This window comes from Schistocerca americana, chromosome 2 (assembly GCF_021461395.2).
Source record: "Schistocerca americana isolate TAMUIC-IGC-003095 chromosome 2, iqSchAmer2.1, whole genome shotgun sequence".
Classification (NCBI taxonomy): Eukaryota; Metazoa; Arthropoda; class Insecta; order Orthoptera; family Acrididae; genus Schistocerca; species Schistocerca americana.
The window spans coordinates 962,268,235-962,293,890 of record NC_060120.1 but is presented as its reverse complement, the minus strand read 5'-3'; the positions used below and the strand labels follow the sequence as shown (position 1 = coordinate 962,293,890).

General features: G+C 38.6%; 1 protein-coding gene across 1 annotated transcript in view; it reads left to right on the top strand.

The window, feature by feature from the left end:
- LOC124596203 (misshapen-like kinase 1) overlaps nucleotides 1–11,392 on the top strand; it is a gene marked incomplete in the record, with an annotated part of 335,677 nt that extends 324,285 nt beyond the window's left edge. Inside the window, 1 exon segment of the mRNA XM_047135251.1 lies at nucleotides 6,134–11,392. Within this exon segment, the coding sequence (XP_046991207.1) occupies nucleotides 6,134–6,217 (84 nt within the window).
- Nucleotides 11,393–25,656: the final 14,264 nt, after the last annotated feature.

The following is a 25,656-nucleotide window of genomic DNA, read 5'->3' as shown; positions in this document are numbered from 1 at the left end:
ATTACGTGCATTTGGAAATCTGATGGTATTTTGCGTGTCTTGTACATCTTTCATGCCAGGTGGAATAGTTTCGTCATGGCTGACTCTCACTAGGAACTCAATAATTCTAGGAGAATGTCTACTCCAGGGGTCTTGTTTACAAGGAGAGAGAATCGCTGGTCAGTACATACCTTCATAAGGTGCAATTATAAGTAGTTAAACAAAGACTTAAAAGTAAAAAAAAAAGTTAACTTTTGGGAGTATTAGTGTCTTCATCAGGGAAGAAGAGTGATAGTTCAAGGAAGTTTGGAAAGGTCATCAGTCCCCAGTGTAAGATTGACTGAAAAATCTTACGCAGTGCCTAGAATAATAAATTTAAAAAATTAGCATGTGGTCTTGTATCAAGTTGGGTAAAGTGAGTAAGAGAAATATCACTGTTAATATTCATTGCCATGGCAACCAAATTATTAATGTGCCAACGTATTGTGATGAAGTTAACTGAAAATGTATCCAGATAATCTTGTAAGTAAAGCATCTAATGTGTGTAGCACATATTTCAAAATGTTTTGGATGGACATTGGTAGATCATGATGGTAAGAGAGTTTGGATTAAAAAAACAAAAAAAAAAAAGCTTCGGCTTACCTCTTCTGTTGAGGCAATATTCTGCCGGCCCAGATTCATCTGTAGGAGTACCTACAAAGACTAAATGGAATACTCCGGTTAACCCGGCTTTTGTCCTGTTGACGGAAATAATTTTTGATGAGAAAAATAGTAGTACAGTACTTTTCCTTTGTATGTATGTCAGTTGAAACTACAAGTGTGGAGGCATCACTTCTAGATAACTTAATTAACCAATGACTTATTTCAGCAGGATTAACCCTGCAATAATCACACCATTTTTTGTGTGCTATTAGTAATCACTGTAGACTGTCAGTCCGTATCTAGATAAACATAGATTTATGATTAAAAATCAACAAGATATTGTGAATATATAATTTAGTATGTGTAAATTTTAATGGCAGCTTGAACTGGCGCTTGCGAAACAAACTGATAAGACAAGAAGTGCAGCAAATCTCTTCGTTGAGTGCAGCTGTCTGTGTTATTAACAGCATGAATTACTGAAGAGCTCATAGGTTACCTTCAACTGTCAGTAGGAAATAAAATATGACCATAGGTCATTGGAGAGTGTGTCTTGCACAATTGTAAACAGCATGCAGCTTGTCACATATGTCTATATTTCCTTTCATCTTGTAGTATACACTTACCATATCTGCTTTGCCCATCTCATCGTGAACAGTGTCATTATGGTAGAGACTGGATACAACTAAAAACGGTTTTTACCTTTCTTAGGAATATGTGACGCAAACATATTTGAACACTCTGGAGGCTCACTTGGCTTCGTGTATCCAAGTGTCAATTCCATCTCGCAAAAATATACAGGGTGTTACAAAAAGATATGGCTAAACTTTCAGGAAACATTCCTCATACACAAATAAAGAAAATACGTTATGTGAACATGTGTCCAGAAACGCTTAATTTCCATGTTAGAGCTCATTTTAGTTTCGTCAGTATGTACTGTACTTCCTCGATTCACCGCCATGATTTCATACGGGATACTCTACCTGTGCTGCTAGAACGTGTGCCTTTACAAGTACGACACAACATGTGGTTCATGCACGATGGAGCTCCTGCACATTTCAGTCGAAGTGTTCGTACGCTTCTCCAGGGCTGCATGAGCGCATCAGGGATTCCATGCGACGGAGGGTGGATGCATGTATCCTCGCTAACGGAGGACAATTTGAACATTTCCCGTATCAAAGTGTTTGAAGTCACGCTGGTACGTTCTGTTGCTGTGTGTTTCCATTCCATGATTAATGTGATTTGAAGAGAAGTAATAAAATGAGCTCTAACATGGAAAGTAAGTGTTTCCGGACACATGTCCACATAACATATTTTCTTTCTTAGTGTGTGAGGAATGTTTCCTGAAAGTTTGACTGTACCTTTTTGTAACACCCTATATAAACAGAACAATTAACTAACCTGTACCTAACAATACAATGTAACTAATAGAAAGTAACACTGCAATAATAGAAATCCTTGACAATAAACTTTGTTACTGTAATGGCTTCTGTCTTACTGTACCTTCAAAAGAGAATAGTAAAAATCATATCAAATGCCATTGTTCGCACGAGAATGTCGGTCCACAATTGTTGACCATTCCACCATCACAGCTCTAATCCAAATGAAACAAAGGAGTAACGTAGTACTGTTGATTGCTGGAAGGTACTCGAGTCATGTGATTCCTTGACCTAAAAAGGTTAAAGAGAAAGGAAAAAATAAGTTTGTGCGGACTGTCAGTCCGCATGCAACTAATGCAGGGTTGAAAAGTTTCTACCCCCAAGTAAGAATGAAAATATTTTTTTAATTGCAAACTCAGGAACTATAAAGAAATTTTACATTTACACTCAATCATTCATTACAAAACCGTTTAGTTTCTAATAATTCTCTCACAAATGTTATTTTATACAAAGTTTTACAGTTCAGTCAGTCCGTAAGTACAATATTGATCTCGTAGCAGGTACATCTTACCCTAGTTACAGCTCACAAACAAGAGAGAGTGAGAGATACAGTATGTCTGGTGTTTAAAAAAATCACATAGAGGCTGTCTTTACAAAGATTAAATTGTCAACATCGGATAGTGATGAAATCTTCCAAGATGCTATGTCTTCTTAACCCTTTAAGTCACACAAATACTTTTGGACTTGATATGCACTGAAATTTGATATTATTCTTCTTTATTGCATTACTGGAGCACAATACAAATTTTTTTTTTTTAATTTTCAATTTTTATAAAAAATTTACATAGGTGGTTTCACTATGAAACCACTGTGACACAAGGGGTTGTTCAACGTCTTTCAGAAATCCACTAATTTTTAGTTTTCAATATTTTATTACACTAATGTTACATTTTCTTTCATACATATTTTTTTATAAACTGAGGTCCCAAAAAAATTTTTTTTCTTTAATGCAAAATTTCGAAGTACATTACATACAACACTTGTTATCTACTTTTCATGATACTCCAAAAAAACAGTTTTTTTTTATCTGTTAGGCACAATCCGACATCACATACTGTGCATGACCATCTGGTCCTATGAGACTCCTTTTTTGAACTACAATTTGCACTGCATTTCGATTTGCTGTGAACAGGAATATGCAGTTCATCGGATTGTCTTTTATCCACAGAGACTTTCATTCCAAATGTCTTCTTAGATGATGATGGACGGGAAATTGCTCTCCCTTTTCCTGCCAGGAGAAATACTGCCTTGCACAAACAGACCCTCAACAACTAATATCTTAAAATCTTTTATTTTCAGTGGTGTTACTTCAATTTTTATTTTATGTATGACATAGGCATTCACGACAGTGACATCCAAGAAATGGAAAAATATTCTGCACCACCACTACTTGCTTTTCCTGTCTAATTCCTAAGTTGATTTGAGCATGTCTGCTTTGTCATCATAACCCATTAAAGTATTGTAGTCACATATGACTTTCAGATATTTTATTGCTTCCTGAGAGCCATCTTTTTTTCTTCGGTTCACTGTGGCTTCTTGGTTTGGAGTATGGAAGTTTGAGAGAAAAAGAACAGGTTTTTTGTCCATCCATTTAGTGCAGGTTACTCCCTCCCAGTTCCTCCACTCTGATTCCCCACAAGTATAACATTTATCAGATTTAAAATCTTTTGGCAAGTATTTCCTGACGCTTTTAATTGTGCCACAGGCATATATTTTATCTAATAGAAGGTTGTTAAACAATGGTACTAATGTAAAATAGTTATCTACGTAGATTTCATAACCCTGACCTTCCAGTGATCTTGTCAAATCAGTAACAACTCTTCCACCTAGGTCCTTTTCTACCTGGGTTCCATTTCTCCCTGTGTAGATTTGAAACTCACAAATATACCCCATTTCATCTGCCCTTACCCACACTTTGTAACCCCTTTTTATGGGTTTCTGTGGCCTATATACTTTCGTAAATGATCGCCCTTTGAACTTAATCATTGACTCATCAATGCTTTGTTTCTTAGATGGCTTGTAACAATTTTTGTAGGTTGTGGAGAGAGAATTTAGCAATGGTCATCGTTTATATAGTTTGTCATCTGCCAATCCCCTCTGTGGTTGTTTTTCATTCCCATTTACATGTAAATTAGAAAGGAAACACACGAATCTATTCAGTGGCATTCATTGGGCATTGTTTTCATCCCGCAATGCTGGGAAAGATGACCAGTAATCCCTAAAACTAGGTTGTGCTTTTACACCCATAAGTAAATTAATACCTAAAAACACATTCATCTCATCTATATTTGTAGGGTAGGGATTGATGCCACCACCCTTTGGCATAGCATATGAATTTGTCTGATACAGTATTTCCTCCAATGTCTGATTCGTGAAAAGTTCAAGGAAAAAGTCAACTGAGGAAGAAAGACTATCAAAATTAGACGAAGGCCCAGTTTTCTTCACAAAATTTACATGATCATAATCACCGAACTCACGTGCCCACTTTGGTTCTGTGAAGTCTTGGGCAGAAGGAAGTAGTTCACTGACATCAGCTGGAGCTTCAGAAACTTCTTTCTCAGCTGCTAAAGAAGGTAGGAGCGTGGGGGCTTCCTGTCCAAGGACCTGAGTAATACCTTCCAGATTACCATCTTCATCCTCTTAAGATTCTGACAAATCGCTTGGAATATCCTCATAATGTAGGTTGTAGACACTAGCCTCATCTAATTCTGCCAAGAAGTATTTTTTATCCATCTAAATAGCAGTGAAAGTTAAATAACTTATTGTATATAAGAATAGAAGCTTTGTACGGTAAAGGTATAATATTAGCATAGCGAAACCACCAACATTTGTTCTTCTCATTGTTTCAAGTAATGTGCTATATTCAAACTTTAGACATATTTTCAATCTAGAATATATGTCGTAGCGTGTAGAAAAATTTTACTTACATTGAATAAAGCGCAGCATCTGAATAACACAAAACAAACGTGTCTGAATCACAATATGTCGGATTTGCACGTAAAACGCGCTGAATGCCAGTTCCTGCTCACAGCGCTGCTCTCTCAATATTTATTGAGTTAGTTCATCAAATATCCGCTAGAGTGTGCTACAAAGAAGGGTGAGACGGTGGTTTCACAGTGAGTCACCTATGCCACAAAGGGATACAATGCAGCAAAAAGTGGTTTCACAGTGAAACACAAAGGGTTAAACTTAATAGTTGTTGCCTGTGTATGTTACACACCTGACTACTGGTGTCAGAACAATGTACTGGTTGCTTCTTCACAGTACTGCAATGATGCACTGTCATCTGTTTGCATGTGTTCACATTACATAAAAAAGATAAAAAAAATATGTGTCCATATATGCTCCTACAGTGTACCTCCCTTGTTTAAGGATTCTTATTCTAATACTGAAAGTAAATCTTTGATGTGCATGTTTTTGACAATGAAACAACACACAAATAGTATCATCACGAAACAGTAGACAAACAGACGTAGAAAAAAGATGAAAGAAAGAGTTCAATACCAACTAAGTATATTGTAACTTTACACCATAATGATGGATAAGCACCTGGTGTATAGTATCATCACGAAACAGTAGACAAACAGACGTAGAAAAAAGATGAAAGAAAGAGTTCAATACCAACTAAGTATATTGTAACTTTACACCATAATGATGGATAATCACCTGGTGTATGGACGAAGTGAGACCTGCTTTACAGTACTGAAGTCTACTACGTGCAGTCTTAACATATGCCCCCCCCCCCCCCCCCACACACACACACACACACGTATGCACAATTCTAAAGCCACTTTCAATTTGTTTCAGAAAGAATAGAGAATGTAATTAATCTTGTTTTAAATATTTTTCATCTTTACCAGTAATAAAATGTTAATAGAAGTTGTATGGCCTCTTTTGCTGTAATTAGATCAATGTGTGGCAGATAACAGCCAACAGATCATACTTTCAGGTGTGTGCTATTTTTGTCTAACAGCATAGTCAGAAAACTTTGCAAACATTCTTTAACATTCAGCTCAGAAATGTGACATTCTTGATTCACAGAGAGATTAGTTATATGGTATTAATCTTTATTGCAGGTGTTCTTCTCGTCAGCAAAAGGAGGGTCATCTTGCCAGATCTATTTCATGACACTGAACAAGCCTGGTATGGCTAATTGGTGATAGTTTTTATTAGTGGCAACTGTTATAAAATACTCAAAACACCAAATCTTATCCTGCATAAGGGATGCATGATCAAAATTGGATGCTGCTTCCTGAGGTAAAGAAACAGTGCTCAGGAAAATGACCATTCATGCATTACTTGCCTAATGACATGATTATTTATTTTCAAAATATCCAAAAGACTGTTGAACGGCTGTAGAATAGTGTAGGTACAAAGTAGAATTATAAAAAAAGAAAAAGGTGTTGGTCAATGAATGATGAAATAAGTTTCACTGATACTCACTTAGTGCTTATTCCATTTCTTAATGAACAAACGTGCATAATAAGTACTTAAAGGACCATTATTTCCTTCCTATTTTGTTCTGTGAATGTACATTCTAAAAAAAGAAAAAAAAGTTGTGCACCTTTCTCCAATGGCAGGAGATGTACTTGCCTCTCGATACAGATTTTGAAAAACTTTACCATGAAAAATGAAGTTGACTAGAGTACAAATTGTTGAATAGCAAATATGACTTATTTGTGCCTTTTCCTGACCTTGCTTGAAAAAGCTCTCTTTTCGAAATTTTAATATTATCTTTCTACACCTAATTCCATTGCTGCATAAATTCTTCAGCAATAATAGTTGAGTTGTAAATTAAGCAGCTGTTCATTGTGTTGTTGAGTAACAAGTGAATTAGTGTAGTTAACTTAGTACATCCAAGTTTGTCAGGCATCCCTTGAAGGTTGTATTCTGTGCCAGCACTTGTTGTCAGGTGAAGGCTGATCATTCAGCTTTGAGAAACTTGTTATGTAGTCAGTGGGTTGTTCATGTTTTGATAGTATGAGAAACCCCACAATATTTTTAAATTAGAATCTATGTCTGTGATTTTTTTCCTCCATTCATTTTGATCATGTTAGTACTGGAGGGAATATTAAAGGTATATATTGCCTACCATTAAACATTTTTACGCTCAAACTGCAGTCATTTATATAAAATAATAATTAAAAAAAAAGGCTCATATTCACCACAGTTTGTAATGAATGCGTACTAAATTATAGCAATCACAGTGGGGGTTTTTTATATGCAAATTTATTGATGATAGTAGTACAGTTAGATAACAGCATTTATGTTTTATAGTTTGAAGCAGTTTGTCACCATTGTTTACATTTTATGAATGAGATATTGTAACATTGATGATCGGTTTTGAGGACCACAAGATTGTAATTTTAGTTGTTTTTATGTTAATATCAAATCAGTATAGTAATACTGTAAGTTTGGTGCTTCCAGTGATTGTGGCTCTCATTGTGGTTGCTATTGCCTTATTAATATAATAACTTTAAAGATCTGTAAAGGACTTTTTTTTAAAAAACTATAATCTTACTGTTGTAAACAAAACAGAAATTTGTGACATAAAGATTTTTTTACTGGTGCAAATTAAAAGACTGTTCTGGTATAAGCTAAAATACAATATGGGCATGTATTGTAACATTGCCCCTGCTCCACATTGCTCTGGGGATTAATGCTTCACATTATTAATGAAACCAAAAGCTTCTGGAAATCTAATTAAACTTTAGTCTGTTTATGTTGTTCTGTGCAGCCCTTTAAATTTGCAGTTTCAGGTTTTGTACTGTTTATAAAAGTAATTTGGATTAATGCAGCTTTTGAAGCACTGTGTATTGAAGATAAATTTTGTTTTTATTACCCAAACTGAACTGTTGTTAATATTTCATCTTTGATATTTCCTTTTTTATGGAATTGAACATTCAGTATTCATATTAAGTACCACTTTCCATATAGTGAATTTATTTTATACTGTAACGACGTCATATCTGAAGAACAAGAACAGTTTGGGAGAAAATAAATTTAGTTTGGTACTAACAGGCACCTGTTTTGAGCTGTTTACATATGTAGGTTTAGCTTTTGATGATGACTGACTGTGATAATATATATATTTTGATAACATGCTTTATAACATCTGTACTGCATTTTTTATTTGATTAGTACTTCATTTTGAAACCAGCAATCGTAACGTTTTACAGTTGTATCCATTCAGCAGTTACAAAACACGAAAACTGTTTTCAGATTTTGCTTTGTCTATTTGATTTCGTGGTTGCCGTTGATATGAAATAAACACCTTTCTTGTACTCGTGCAGTAATTTAATTTATTTGTTTCTATAAGCAAATACATTTAAAAAGTAAACTCTTTTTTTTGTGTTGATTTTCGCCCTGCTTTTGTAACGACAACGTAAATTTTTTCCAGCATTGTTAGGGCATGGGAGACATACTTCGCCATCCAAACAATTCTATTTTTGTGAATACTTTTCTGTTTGTTGCACTTCTTTGTAGTTTACTGTGACTCCCACAGGCTTCACAGACCTTAAAGGACTTGTTAATTACATATTATATTGTAAAAAAAATCGCATTTACTACTTAACTTTTTAAAGATTGATTCACATTGACACACAATATTATCTGTAGCAGAAACATATACGTCCCTTACAGCCAGATTCACTTCATTGCTGCCTCCATTCAAAGTAGTCATGAGTACAGGAGAGGGGATGTGTCACGTAAATTTATTTTATTTTGTCAACTTTGATATTAGAATTATTTCAGGACGTGGAAGTACATTAGGTTGTTTTATTGCTCTGTTTCATGTCATGTGTGACTGGACAGAAATGGATATAAAATAGCGGCTTGCATGTGTGAACAGCCCATATGGTTTTAAAATCAAAACTGCTGCTATGTGCACAAAACAATTCTCCACTTCGTCACATATGGAGCTCATTGTTTTCCTTTGATGAAAATCCAGTCTCTTTAGTTTCCTTGTAAACAAAGTCATGACTATAAAATAAAATTCAACAGAAGAAAACTGTGCAGATATTTCTGAGAATTCTGCCTGCTATAGTGTATGTAGCAGCAGTTTTGCTATGGTGCTGCTGTGCTAGTCCACCCATTGTTATTTATTGCTTAAGTAATAGATTTAAATCTTCTGTTGCAGTATGATGTTTTGATTTCTGCTCTTTTTGTAAACACTTGTTGCAGTTATAAGTATTTCTTATTTTTCGTCGGTAGATGCTTTTTGTCTTTGTCTTGTGGATTATTTCCAAAGATGTTTTTAATTATTGTAACAGATATTTTAAATATTCCATTTTACTATAGAGCATATATATGTATATGTATATATTACATAAATAAATATATTCTCCTAGGGAAATAGGAAGAATTAGCAATGAAACTTTGTATTAATAGATTTTTTAAAAGTTAAATATTTAAGTGAATGATAAGCAGAATGTGTGTGTGTGTGTGTGTGTGTGTGTGTGTGTGTGAGAGAGAGAGAGAGAGAGAGAGAGAGAGAGAGAGAGAGAGATCACATGTGCGTGCCAACTTGTACTGTTTCAGAGGACAAGTGACTGTTGAGAACAAAAGTTCATTTGTGACTTTTCATAATTCAGATGCACCAGCTGTGAACAAAAGTGCAACGGTATTATAGATCTTGGAGGTGTGTAGTAAGACTTCTATCCCAACAATTGATACATTTATTTTTAGTTAAAAAAGTTAAATACTACACAAAATTCATTTAGCATTTCTGTAATGGGCTGTAAGTGTAGAGCATCAATTGAAGACACACATCAGTAGCTTTTAATTTTCTATTTCTGTTAATAACAACACTGTCCTGTCTTCACCAGTATTTGTGTATTCTGTAATTTATTACTTTCTTATATTGCTAAAAATACATGGTTTGAAACAGAGCAACTGTGAAGCAGCATGAAAACTAAAAGAGTCGTGTAAAGTTTTCTCTTTGAATCATAAGGATCATAGAAAGGAACACAGAAGTTTAAATCTTGTGTTTAGTAACATGTTATGAAGGTAAAAAATCTCATAACATCTTATGTCCTCCTCAACAAATTCAAGTGAAGATTCAAGAACTTCTGTGTTCAGATTGGTCTAAAAATGTAAGACACTGCCAGAATACAATTATTTTTTAATCATATTGTAATTGTTATTAATTGAGTCTGCAACATACGATGGTTGGAAAAAGAGTGCAAGGATATCTGACACTTTTCTTGTTAACATGATGATATATCTTTATTCTTCCACAGTGTGTCTTTCCTTTCTTTCTCATTCACATATAAGCTACACATCTGCCTACACTGAAAAGCCCTTTCTTCACAGTATTCAAGGAAAATTTATTAATTAAACTCTTTTTTCTAAGTGTTAGTTTTGTATACATGCCTGGACAAATGTGAACAACAGTGACTTCTCTGCAAGCCACTTTCTTTTGTTGAATTCTTACATTCTCTAATCTCTGTATTGTAGACTTATTTACAAAAGACTACAAATGTGTCATAACTGACAAACAAAATGAAGACAGGCAAGTTTCACCCGCTGGTGAAGAGTTGCCTGCAATTTTTTGTAGTTGTTTTCATCCAGGAATTCTCATTATAGTGATAACAAATAATATGATGACATGTTTCTGAATGGATTTGGTTCTGGGTACATTCCTGATTAATCTTTTCTATATGGTGAATGACTCAGAGCTACTTTGTTTACATTTCCTGTAACTTAAAATTATCAATATTAAAGTTCTGTCTACCGTAATAGAACTATTTGTTATGCTGCCATTATCTGAATATTCCATTAAAGAACGAAATCTTAGAAATTAAAATAAAAAGCCTATCTTTATAAATGTCATAAGTTATTTTGAGCAGGTCTAATAGTGGATTATTACATTCAGTTTTTCATTGGGTTTGTAGGAGTAGTCACTGGTCCTCATTTGTAAAACCAGCAAGTCAACATAAAAATCAGAATTTTCACAGATCTGAAATTAATGGAATTTCATTTCTCAAGTGAAACTTTCAGAAATACAGAACAAAACTGCAAAAAATTGTATCATTCAGGCAGTTCACCCGAACCAACCAAATATCAATGCTATGTTCAGGAGATCAGCGATGATCCTGATCTATTGCATTATGCTAATTGTTATACAGAAGTTGTATTGTTTTATTTGTAACTGTATTGTTAAAAGAAAATGTTGGGATGATTTGAAGTTAAGTGTTCAGTTTTGCAGAAAATAATTCCTTTTGTATTTTGCTAAATGAAGGGCAGTGCAAATTTTCATGCATGTATGAATGGAATCTGTAGTCATTGCTTTTTATACCTCTGAAGGACAAAAGAATAAATGATTTTACTGTTTACTAATGGTGTTTCCTTAATTTCATTGTGATAATTTGTACTGACATTGAAAATTCAATTTCATGACTTTCACCAAGAAAAGATTTCACTCTACAGCTTTGTATTCAGTTTGGGAAGATTTGCGTATATTCACACTTACTTTTGGGACCATACTTTTGTTTGTTATTAATTTTCACTGGATAATTTTCAGTTTTAAGAGATTAACAGATTTAACATCATAATTTGAAGTAAGTACTAAAGAGGATGATGTATGTTTCCCAGAAGAGAGCGTTTCCCTTCAATGTTACTGTTGGTTCTTAAAGTTAGCTACAGTTTTTAGTCTTCCATTGAGGATGAGACTAAATGACATTAAAATAATGGTATGTTTTTTTGTCTGTGGCCTTACAAGGACATATGGCATGCATGAAAAAGTCTGCTTCAATAAGCACCTGGAGAAAGTTTCATTAAAAGATAAAAAAAAAAAATCTCCAGTTATTTGTGATCCTGTTTATGTTTGTGGTCAAAATTGTAATGACGTCCACATAGTTTGTGCAAGAGACTTTTTATGTAGCTGTTGTTTATAAAACAGTCAATTGGAGTTAGCTTTCTTTCTCTCTCTCTCTCTCTCTCTCTCTCTCTCTCTCTCCCTCTCTCACTCTCTCTCTCTCTTTCTTTCTTTATAGAGCACCTTAAATTGGTAACAGCACATTATTTGTTTGTACTGTTGATTTTCTTCTATTTGCTATATATAATCCAGGAGGATGGCAGGAAAAGGGGATTTACTGGAGGAAGGTTCTCACCTGTACTATTCCCGAGGCTCTAGTCTTCGTTGGATCCAAGTGGCATGATGGTATAGATAGCTTTTTAACATGCCCATGCTGATTTCTGGTTTGAAACATAAAAAAAAAAACAATAAATAAGAGATAAGATGAGCAATTGGGAATTATCTGTTTAACACATCCTGGTTAGCCCCCACTACACTTCCAGCTGCTTCCTTCACCCCCCCCCCCCCCCCCCCCCTCCCTGGCCAGTAGTTCCTTGTCCCCAGTTTGTTCTTTTTTTGTTTCCATCCTACAAGTTCCATTGATGTCTTATTTCTTAGAAATAAATTTAAGGTGCTAATGTGTGTTATGTTTCACCGTGATATATTTTTATCCTGGAAGTATGAAGTAAGTAATTAGTGTGGAATTTGTTATACAGAAACTGCAGAAGCTTACTAACAAAAATTGAGGATTCGATTTCGACTGTGCTAGAACACTAATTGTTATCCAGCACTGACAGCTTTGATTACTTTTCTTTTGAATTCCATATGTAGAGAGGAGAATATGGTGGACTGTATCAGGTGATACTTCTTTCCATTTTTCACTTATGAATGGTTCCATCCGTTTTCATCCAAAGCACATCTCAATGCTGCACTAAGTGCATGTGTGTAATTTTCATTACATTACATTAATACTTGTTCCATAGGTCATGAATACGACATTTCTCTCTCTCTCTCTCTCTCTCTCTCTCTCTCTCTCTCTCTCTCCCTCTCTCCCCCCCCCTCCCCCCTTCCTTTTTTTTCTGCTTCATACCTAACTATTCATCTGTTGACTAGGAGTAGTTGTCATTCAGAAACTGTTATAATTTGTTTCCAAATGCTGATCGGCTGTCCTGTCGGATTTCTAATGCTGTTTGGTAGATGACTAAAGATTTTTGTGGCAGTGTAATTCACCCCATTCTGTGTCAAAGTCAGATCTAACCGAGAACAATGAAGATAATCTTTTTATCTAATGTTGTAACTACATACTTTGCTATTATTTTTGAATTGGGATGGGTTATTAATAACAAATTTCATAAGTGAATATACGTGTTGCGAAGGTACTGCGAATATACTGAGTTCCTTAAATAAATAGCTGCAAGGTGATCAGGGGTAGTTTCCAGCTATTATTACGATTACACACTTTTGTGCAATGAATGCTTTTTCTCTTAATGATAAATTACTCCAAAATATGATGGCATATAAAGGCAGTGAACGAAAATAGGCATCATGGGTTAATCTTTACTGATATGTTTATCACCGAAATTTGCAATAACCCTAATAGCACAAGTAGCTGAACCTCAATGTTTGAGCAGATCATCAGTGTGTTTCTTCCAGTCCAATTTCTCATCAATGCACACACGCATAAATTTTGAATATTCTGACTTAGCAACAGACTTCTGCTCAAACTCTATATTCATCAATAATGTTATGTCATTTACTGGACTGAAATGTATATACTGTGTTTTCTCAAAATTTAATAAGAGTCCATTTGCAGACAACTCAAATACTATTCAGTCACAGCAATACATCTACACTTACCCCTTTCTGTAGACAATTTAATTTCTTCGTAGCAGGCAGACACCTAATTTTGGAGGTTATAAACAAAAGTAATAGGCTATCAGACACATCATACATCACCACTACTCTGCTCATTCCCAACTGCCATAATGGATTTTTCGTAAATTATTATGATCCCACAGACAGAAACATAATAAAGCTTTGTTGTTTCTCTGCAGTCAAAATAAGTCTGGAAATTCCCTGTGGACCTGACATTTGTGTCTTTTGCAACTGGAATACTACTGAAAATAATTTCCTTGCCCCAGGTTCCTCTTGGCGCAAGGGCAACTAGTCTACCCTTGGCAAGGTAAAACACGTGCTAATTGATTCTGTGAGTTGAAAACAGCCCCTGAATTAGTTTTTTAATCTATTCATTTTCCCCAATCAGCACTGTAGCTGCACTCTTTTAGGAAAAAACCTGGCCGGCTGCTGCGGAGTAAGCCCATGCTGATTGCGGCATGGGACAAATAAGCGGGACACGCTGGCTGTCTGCACAATCGTACAACACTGTAGGCTGCAGTAGTTCATGAAGGAAGTTTTGTCTCCTTGTTATACTACGTCTACACCCATTGTCTAGTGACAAACAGTGGGTCATACGACTGCAACGTCCCCTGGTTGAAACTGTTCGTTACCTAAATTTTTTTAGTGTCTTTTGTCTGAATGCTGAAACCTGAGTGTAATGGTAACACAACGACAATGTATTTCACTTCCTGACCACTGGTAATAAAGTACTATCCAATAATATTTTTACGAAAGACTTCTTGGCAGAGTGTTTGCCTCTGAACACTGCATATGTTGGAGCTCTCCAGGGCGCACTTTAGTGGCATCCAGCGGAGCCCCACTCCCTCACACTTTGTTGAAAGTGTCAGCTACTGCTCATCACTTTGGAGAGCATAAAAAGATTTTTTATTGTTGAGTGATGCACCACAAATAAGTGCCTATGGTTTGCATTTCACACTCAACAGCAATGGCGGCAGTCTACCTGTTTTTGTATGGTGAGTATTGTATTACACTAATGTGTAAGACTTGAGGGTGGCTCAAAATTAATTTTGTGGTTTGTGAGCCAATGTGACTACATAACATGATCTGTTTAATGTTACTTCTAAGGTCTTATATCTCATTGTTTCCCCTTTTAGAAGCATTTCTTCATGTAAATTTTTTGTCGGAAATTTATATGTTTTTGTCAAGCCACAGTCAGTAACTTTAGTGTAATGAGTTCACTGTCATTGTTTGGTTACTCAAAGTAAATGTATGCGATAAACTGTGTGAATACCTCGTAGTGCACGCTCTACAGTAACGCAGGCACGTTCCACCTTTTGAGGTCCATGTAGGGATTCATGGAGGACATAATGCTGATAAAAATTGATATTTAAAATATTCAGTTAGATTAAAAAAAAAAAAAAAAAAAAAAAAGCCCAGTTTTGAAGCTGCTGAGAGCAGAAGCTAGCTGCTAACAATAGTGTCAGCAAATTTCCACAGGGGTTCCTAGTTACTTTTCACATCTTTAGCACAGAGGAACCATATTCACTTTGTAACTATTCCTCTGACATATGGGTCTTACATGATGGACAAAACTCAAGTTCCTATGATTGATCATAGAGTCAAAATTCTTAAGAGATGTTTGTATAGGGAAGAAGATTGGTATTCACAAAGATGACATCTATGGCCATGACTGAGTTGAGCTTGTGAGGAGACTTCATGTGTAAAGATTTTCTTTAAGTTTTGCTAAAGAATTTCTTCTAGCAATTTTCAGCCGCATTATATTAAACGGGAAATAATTAACTAGATTACACTGGTCTGCAGCACGATTAGAACTCGCAACTCAGCCCACCCCTGTTTCACCAGCCAGGTGTGATGAAACGGAGCTAGTGAGACACTGCTGGGAGCAGGTTTCCATCATCGCAGTATTGGTCGCTGAGCCTCATAATGCAATGTTAAAGCTAAGAACAGTTTTTACCTTTGCTAAGTAGGGCATTTCTCAGTCCAAAAATTAAATTTTCTGTGTCAGTGTCTCATTTTACATGAGGATTATGTATCGAAAGTCATAAAAATGGAAAGGCAATTTGAAGCGAATTTAGTGGAATGATTGAGGACTACATGTGGAGGTAAGTGCACTGTCGCAAGGTTACCAAATATTTGCAGCGATGTTGCCAATTCTTAGCTGTGCTAGGGGCAGCTATGTAATGAAATGTTTGTCGTGCTCATCATATACAGACACTCTGAGCAAGGTGCGAGTGTACTTGGTTATTATGCAATGTTATTTCCTGATACTTCCTAACTTCATGAATTCTGTATGGCAAAATAACCGACATTTTATTCTCCCAGACTCAATGGTAATTTGCATTGGCAAGGTACACTGACAAAAAAAGGAATCATAACACCAAAAAATAATTAATGTAGAGCAATGAAATTTATGGACAGTAACCACGAGATAAGCCAATGCGAATGTGAAATGCCTGTACTTTAATAACTGGTGTAACAGACAGGATGTTGAATGTGAGCATGCAAACATGCATTTATTGTGTTGTGCAGGTGTGTGATATCAGTTCGCAGTATGGAGTTCTATGCCTGTTGGGCTTGGTTGTTCAATCCAGGAACAGTTAATGCTATTTGTGGATGGTGCTGAAGTTGTCATCCAGTGATGTCCCATATATGCTTGACTGGAGACAGATCTGGTGATCTAGAAGACCAAAGCAACATGACACTGTAGAGCATGCTGGGTTGTCACAGTGATGTGTGGGTGAGTGTTATCCTGTTGGAAAACACCCCCTGGAATGCTGTTCACGAATGGCAGCACAGGAGGTCAAATCACCAGACTGACGTACAAATTTGCAATCGTGGAATAACCGTGAGAGTTCTCCTGCTGTCATACCGAGTCACAACCCAGACCATAACTCCACGTTTGGATCCAATGTGTCTAGCAGGCAGACAGGTTGGTTGCAGGCTTTCAACTGACTTCCTCCTAACCGACACCTGGCCATCACTGGCACCAAAGCAAAACCAGCTTTCATCAGAAAACATGACAGACCTCCACCCTGCCCTCCAATGAACTCTGACCTGATACCACTGAAGCCACAAATGGTGGGTGCTTTGGGTTCCATGGAATGCACACTACAGGGTGTCTGGCTCAGAGCTGTCCTTGAAGTAATGGATTTGTAAAAGCTGGTTGTATCACCGTGATGCCAAATGCTTCTCAGATTGCTGCTGCAGATGCTATACGATGTGCCAGAGTCACACAACTAATGCAATGGTCTTCACTGTCGGCAGTGCCACATAGCCATCCAGAGTCCGGTCTTCTTGCCACCATACATTCTTGTGACCACTGCTGCCAGCAATCATGTATAGTGGCTACATTCCTGCCAAGTCTTTCTGCAACATTGCATAAGTAATATCCAGCATCTTACAGCCCTGTTACACAAACTCATGCAAACTCATTGAGGTGGTGATAATGTCATCTCTGTCGCCCTAAAGCATTCTTGACTAACATCAACTCTCATAGGAAACTAACATTCACGCCCGTTATAGTGTGCATTTAAAGCAATCCTGATCTGCATCCTCATAGTGGTGCTACTAGTGCCACTCTTAAGCAACTGGAGCAAAATTTGAATAGACGTCATCTTCCAGATGTAGAAACATTCCTACCAACTTTCATTTATGTAGCACAACTCTTCCTTGGTGTTGCGATTTTTTTTCTGTCCGTGTATATACTGAGTGGCTATAATTAAACTTTCCCTGTTTAACACATTGTAGCTATTTACCATTTGAGTGCCAAACTTGGTAGCATTAATGGCCAGAGTATGGGGTGCGCGATTTTCGTGCATCACAGTGCCACCATCCAGTTCCATCTATGGCCACAAGGTGCCATGATCAGTCATCTTGATTCGTAGTTGCAGTGCACTTGTTGACGTGTAAACATGAGCTTGGACAAAAGGAACAGTGCATTATTGGTGAAGCTCTATTATCAAAACAACAATACTGCTGCAGCTGCATTTCAAGAATATCGCCGGTTGAAATGATTTCGGAAGGGTCCTCTTTTTCCACCTGCTGTGTGGAGCATCGTGAAGAAGTTCGAATCAACTGGAGGACTGAGCGTCGCTCCGGGAAGAGGCCGATGACAGGTTGCACCACAGGTGATAGATGGAATCACTGTTGCTATGGCAGACAACACTGCGCACAATTCCAGGCAGTGAGTGTCCTGTGTCTCGACAATTGAACATCCCACGGTCAACTCTACGGAAGGTGCTTTGAACCATTCTGAAATGGTATCTGTATGAGATGCATATCGTACAGCAGGTTGCTTCGCAGGATGCTTAACGAAGTGTTGACTTCACTCTCCACTTTCTTGAAAGGACTGAAGTTGATGAGAGCTGGCTCTGGACAATCTTATGGACATACAAAGCTCATTTTTCTCTGACAGGTGAGGTGAACAGACAGCATTGTCAAGTGTGGGGATGTTCACCTCCAGTCACCGTACGTGAACTTTCTCTGCACGGTGAACAGTACGTGAACTTTCTCTGCACGGTGAACGTGTCACCATATGGTGTAGCTTCACAGCTATGTTCATCATTGGCCCATTCTTTTTTGAAGAGGTTGGCATTCAAGAACCGAAGACAAGCAGTGTAACTGGCCAGTGTTATTGTGATACGCTTCGCCAGCATGTCATACCCGCCCTACAGGAAAGTGAACTCAACAGTTTTCATGCAAGACGGGGCCCCACTGCACATCACTTGTGAAGTTTGCCTGCTTCTCTGAAACACATTTAGAAATGATTGAATTATCAGCCAATTGTTTCCAAATGCTTGACTGGTACGATCACCTGATCTCACTCTCTTTGCTTTCTGGTTCTGGGACTACCTGGACAGAGTTTAAAAGAGGAACATTCAAACATGTGCTGAAATGAAGCACAGCATATCAAGAGAGGTACGGATATGCTTTGTTCTGCTGTGCAGAATGCACTCCTACACTTTCAGACTCTTCTGGACACTGATGGGTGGCATATTTGAGCCCCTTTTGTAGCAGTAATGGTACCAGTATGTAATGGTATGATGTACCATAGCAACACATTAAAAGTGTTTCAGTTGAATTGTTTCTGCATTATTTCTCTTCCCCATTTCCCTGACGTTAATGCTACCAAGTTTGGTCCTCGTATGGTAATTAGTTTCTTTGTTAGAACATGTTAAATAGGGAAACTTTAATTTAACCACTTGGTAGAAAGTGCATCGGTACCAAATAGGTGTAGGAAAGCTCTTGCGAGTTAACAAATAACAGTATCAATGACAAAATAATAAAGAACGAAGTTTAAAGTATTACAGAAGAATGTTAACAATTAAAAATAAGCTGATGTTCAATTGGTGCAATGCTAAGCTTTTCTTGGCATTTTGTTCTGAATTCTGTTCTGACTATTTACAGTGAAAACAGAAAACAACTGATCCAGTAGCCCAACAAGAGCTGAACCAGCAAACTACCCTTGCCTTACACCATGGGATGAGCTTGGCACCACAGAGCGAACATACACTGGTTCATTTAGCTCTCTACCATTGCTCTGGAGGTAGTTGATGTAGAAAGTTCACAACATGAAACAGAAAACTTTTTTTTAAATTTAAGTTTGGTGTTACCTTGCAGGGTCGAAAAATTAAATTTACGATCTTGATCTCATATAAACGGGATGACTATGCAGATTAATTATCAGTAGGAAAGAGAATATGACAAGAATTTAGCAGGATAAAGCGGCACCAATCCCAGAAGTAAGTGAATGATCAAAAGGTGCCAAACATCATCAGCAATACTTTCAAGTATTAACTGCACTAGCAGTACAAAGAACATCATGGACAGCTCACAATGTCCTCACTGGTCTCCACAGCCTGCTCCAGCCAGTTCTCAGTTGAGTTGCACTGTCAGTCACCGATTTAAGGGACAACTTCAAACTAACAGTAGATTACACAATTGAAAACTACAATTGAGTTGCACACTAATCCTGTTCTGCTTGCAGTGAAGACTTACTTTAACAAAATTAGAGTAACAGAAATACAACTAACATGTGGAGATATTATGTATAATAGACTAATACATCGATTCCACAGTGTAATTAATCAAACTACAGATTCACAAGAAAAAGTTAAACATTGGAACTGATTTTGAAAGCAGCAATAATTTTAGAAAAGGAGCACTTTATCCAACCATGCGGACAAGGCATTGCTGCAAAGGACTCTGTCTCACTGCGATAATCTTAGCTGAGGCAGAAAGATCACAACGTGAAAGATGAAAGTAGTGGTAGCTTACACCCGAAATGACCTTCTTGCAGCCGGTCAAGCGGTTCTAGGCCCTTCAGTCTGGAACTGCGCGACCGCTATGGTTGCAGGTTCGAATCCTGCCTCGGGCATGGATGTGTGTGATGTCCTTAGGTTAGTTACATTTAAGTAGTTCTAAGGAACTGATTATCAAGGAAATCTCGAACTTCTGTGAGGATATGAGGTGGTGTAACGTCTTGCTGGTAAAAAACCGTCCCATCTCGGTCATCTTCATTGGTCTATGGGATTAAGATTCACAATATCAGTGACAGTTTTCTCCATAATAAAGAAAGGGCTGCACACTTTCAGTCTGCTAAGGGCACGAAACACATTAAGTCTGGAACCATTATGAATGTGTTCTTGGGTTGCATTTGGATTTTCGTTGCCCCATATTCTGTAGCTTTGGACATTCACCGTGTCACTGATATGAGATGTTGACTCATTACTGAAGCTTATTGTGTTCAGGAATGTCTCGTCCTCCATCCGATGCAATATTTCTGCACTGGATTCCCCACAAGCAACCTCATGTGCATCACTAATGTGGTGTGCAATTGTGAATCCGTATGGTTTCAAGTGTAAACGTCTATGCAGTACTCGCCAAATAGTCTTTTGTGAAACACCAATCACTCGACTTAGGGCAAAGCTCTCCCTAACCTGTTCGACATTGTCATCAAAATGCAGGCAACTATCATGTCACAGTGAACAACCCATCTCAACATTGTGCCAAGAGCAAATTATAAGCCTGCTTGGAGGTCCTCAAGCGTATTCGGTGCAAAATCTGCGCAGAGCAGTTGTTCAAGAATTTGTTTCATGAAACCAAAACATACAGCGATAATTCCACACCAGTAGAAGTAGCCATTTTAACTGTGCACTACGCTGGCGCTCCTGGTGGCGGAATGGAGTACTGAGGCACTACGTGAATCAAACTATAGGTTGAAACTTCCTGGCAGATTAAAACTGTGTGCCCGACCGAGACTCGAACTCGGGGCCTTTGCCTTTCGCGGGCAAGTGCTCTACCATCTGAGCTACCGAAGCACGACTCACGCCCGGTACTCACAACTTTACGTCTGCCAGTATCTCGTCTCCTACCTTCCAAACTTTACAGAAGCTCTCCTGCGATAGTTACCTTATTTAAGGAAACAGGAAGTGTTCAGCCACATGTGAAACGTCAACCACGACCTGCAACAAATGATGATGCCCAAGTAGGTGTTTTAGCTGCTGTCACAGCTAATCCGCACATCAGTAGTAGACAAACTGCGCGAGAATTCGGAATCTCAAAAACGTACGTCAACATCGATTGCACCCGTTCCATATGCACCAGGAATTGCATGGCGACAACTTTGAACGTCATGTGCAGCTCTGCCACTGGGCACAAGAGAAATTACAGGATGATGACAGACTTTTTGCACGCGTTCTACACTCCTGGAAATGGAAAAAAGAACACATTGACACCGGTGTGTCAGACCCACCATACTTGCTCCGGACACTGCGAGAGGGCTGTACAAGCAATGATCACACGCACGGCACAGCGGACACACCAGGAACCCTGGTGTTGGCCGTCGAATGCCGCTAGCTGCGCAGCATTTGTGCACCGCCGCCGTCAGTGTCAGCCAGTTTGCCGTGGCATACGGAGCTCCATCGCAGTCTTTAACACTGGTAGCATGCCGCGACAGCGTGGACGTGAACCGTATGTGCAGTTGACGGACTTTGAGCGAGGGCGTATAGTGGGCATGCGGGAGGCCGGGTGGACGTACCGCCGAATTGCTCAACACGTGGGGCGTGAGGTCTCCACAGTACATCGATGTTGTCGCCAGTGGTCGGCGGAAGGTGCACGTGCCCGTCGACCTGGGACCGGACCGCAGCGACGCACGGATGCACGCCAAGACCGTAGGATCCTACGCAGTGCCGTAGGGGACCGCACCGCCACTTCCCAGCAAATTAGGGACACTGTTGCTCCTGGGGTATTGGCGAGGACCATTCGCAACCGTCTCCATGAAGCTGGGCTACGGTCCCGCACACCGTTAGGCCGTCTTCCGCTCACGCCCCAACATCGTGCAGCCCGCCTCCAGTGGTGTCGCGACAGGCGTGAATGGAGGGACGAATGGAGACGTGTCGTCTTCAGCGATGAGAGTCGCTTCTGCCTTGGTGCCAATGATGGTCGTATGCGTGTTTGGTGCCGTGCAGGTGAGCGCCACAATCAGGACTGCATACGACCGAGGCACACAGGGCCAACACCCGGCATCATGGAGTGGGAAGCGATCTCCTACACTGGCCGTGCACCACTGGTGATCGTCGAGGGGACACTGAATAGTGCACGGTACATCCAAACCATCATCGAACCCATCGTTCTACCATTCCTAGACCGGCAAAGGAACTTGCTGTTCCAACAGGACAATGCACGTCCGCATGTATCCCGTGCCACCCAACGTGCTCTAGAAGGTGTAAGTCAACGACCCTGGCCAGCAAGATCTCCGGATCTGTCCCCCATTGAGCATGTTTGGGACTGGATGAAGCGTCGTCTCACGCGGTCTGCACGTCCAGCACGAACGCTGGTCCAACTGAGGCGCCAGGTGGAAATGGCATGGCAAGCCGTTCCACAGGACTACATCCAGCATCTCTACGATCGTCTCCATGGGAGAATAGCAGCCTGCATTGCTGCGAAAGGTGGATATACGCTGTACTAGTGCAGACATTGTGCATGCTCTGTTGCCTGTGTCTATGTGCCTGTGGTTCTGTCAGTGTGATCATGTGATGTATCTGACCCCAGGAATGTGTCAATAAAGTTTCCCCTTCCTGGGACAATGGATTCACGGTGTTCTTATTTCAATTTCCAGGAGTGTATTTAGCAAACGAAGCGTCATCCACAAACAGCGGTAACATAAACCGGAATAATATGCACTGTTGGGCAACGGAAAATCCATAATGAGTGTGACAAGTGGAATATCAGCGACCTTGGTGGGTTAACGGATGGTGGGGCATTATGGGAGGAAGGATAATTGGCCCCCATTTTATCGAAGGCAATCTAAATGGAGCAATGTATGCTGATTTCCTATGTAATGTTCTACCGATGTTACTACAAGATGTTTCACTACATGATAGAATGGCGATGTACTTCCAACATGATGGATGTCCGGCACATAGCTCACATGTGGTTGAAGCGGTATTGAATAGCATATTTCATGACAGGTGTATTGGTCGTCGAAGCACCATACCATGGCCCGCACGTTCACTGGATCTGACGTCCCCGGATTTCCCTCTGTGGGAAAGTTTAAGGATATTTGCTATCGTGATCAACCGACAATGCCTGACAACATGCGTCAGCGCATTGTCAATGCATGTGCGAACATTACGGAAGGCGAACTACTCGCTGTTGAGAGAAATCTTGTTATGCGTATTGCCAAATGCATTGAGGTTGACGGACATCATTTTGAGCATTTATTGCATTAATGTGGTATTTACAGGTAATCAAGCTGTAACAGCATTCGTTCTCAGAAATGATAAGTCCACAAAGGTTCATGTATCACATTGGAACAACCGAAATAAAATGTTCAAACGTACCTACGTTCTGTATTTTAATTTATAAAACCTACCTGTTACCAACTGTTCGTCTGAAATTGTGAGCCATATGTTTGTGACTATTACAGCGCCACCTATCACAAAGCGAAGAAAGTGGTCCAACTAAAACATTCATATTTCTTTACGCACTACACGAATATGTAATAAAAAATGGGGGTTCCTATTTAAATAAACGCAGTTGATATCCGTTTGACGTATGGCAGCGCCATCTAGCGGGCCAACCATAGCGCCATCTGGTTTTCCCCTTCAAGCTAGACAAGTTTCGTTCTTTGTAGTTTTTTCGTTTGATGCTTATTTCGTGAGGTATTTGGCCTGTATATAAAAATCCAAACCAATTTTGAGTGCACTCGTCGGTGAAACTAAACAGTTTCGGCGTGTTCCAACTTTGGCGACACTAGTTACATGAGTTTTGAGGTTGAGTGTGTTCATAGAGTATAGACAAACTGAAATATGAAGTGGGGAACGGAGAATAATGTTCGCTTTTTGGATATCAATGCTATGCATAGGTGTTTGTGGGATTTCAGTGATGCTGATTACTAAAATAAGCAACATATTGTTGCTTCTGAGACCTTCACGTGCGATCAGAACTTAGATAGTTTGACACTATCTGAGCTGCAGCGCAAAATTTATTGAATTAGGAGCGCATATACAACTGAATTCAGAAAAATACAAGCTAACATAATTCTAGCTCTAGAAATGATCTTGTCTACAAGACTAAAATCCCATCGTTTGAGTTGGACGACTTTTTTTTAAGGAATATTGTTGACAGAAGGGAGGGCTACACAAATCAAGAAGCTACATTCTTTATTAAATATTCATCTCTTTAAAACGTCGCAGCAGTGCTCCCCATTCACATATGTTTGAATTTTGAAATATTTCCACTGTACAAATCTACCTTCAAGAGAGTACTGGTAGTTTGCAAACCATTCTCTGCTTAATGCGGCCTGCTTTGAATAATTACTTCTGTTAATGTTAGTAATTATCACTGTTAATAATTATTGACGTTAATGAAAAAGCATCATCACCAACTAAAACCGCATCATATAGCATGCTGAGTGTTCTCGATTGTAATGCATGCAATGTGATATGTAATTTCAGTTCTGGCGACAGTGCTCCATGCATTACAATATCTTTATTCCTTATCGCATAATTAACTCTATTTAGAAGAAACACTAAGAGTTCTAGTGACATTCTAAGATAATTAAAAGAACTTCTTGGGTCTTCCATTAAAAATTATTTCAGCAAGAAATCTGAGCAATCGAGCTGACGTCTTTTCTTCATCCAGTCACGAATAGAAACACGTTTCTTATTTTTTTTTCTTATGCAGCGATTCCACGCAGCAAGCTTCAACTCCATCTCAACTCGTGCGACGTGCAGCTGCCAAAACCTTCATTTCAGACACGACTCAGGAACCCACAAAATGACGAAACTGAATTATATACTGGTTTCGCCATGTCTACAGTCAAATGTGAGAAACCATTTGCGTGCAACTCATTCCACGCAATGAGTGGCGCAACCCAATGTCGTCGTGTAAACTAGACTTAAAACAACTTCTCTCGCACACATTTTGTCGCTACTTTGATACCGTGTCCCGTAGATCAGAAGGGAAAAAAAACCTTGGTATTACACACTTACTAGTGTCTGCTTTATTAGCTACTGTCAATTATATTGACTTAATTGTGGCACTAAATTTTTCATTAGCTGGATTTTGCTATGTATCAACCCCTACTGTGTGCTTTGGCGTGACATCCCATGACGCTACTTCAGTGTGAATATGGACTGAACGTAGAGACAAACAGTTTCGAAGCTGAAAATGTGTGTTATCCCATTAAGTCGTGACAATTTGAGATACTTCGATTTATATGTACAAAAAAGACTTTTCTAGTAACGTTATCATAATAACATTCATTTGCAATAGTACAGTGCATACTAAACATCGTCATTTCATTAGTTTATTGAACACAGCAGATAAACATAATAGATAAATTAACCAGCAGCAACACAGGCGAACATCTAAAACTTGCACACATGTAGCGGAAACGGAAAGTACTAATGTACTATTGAT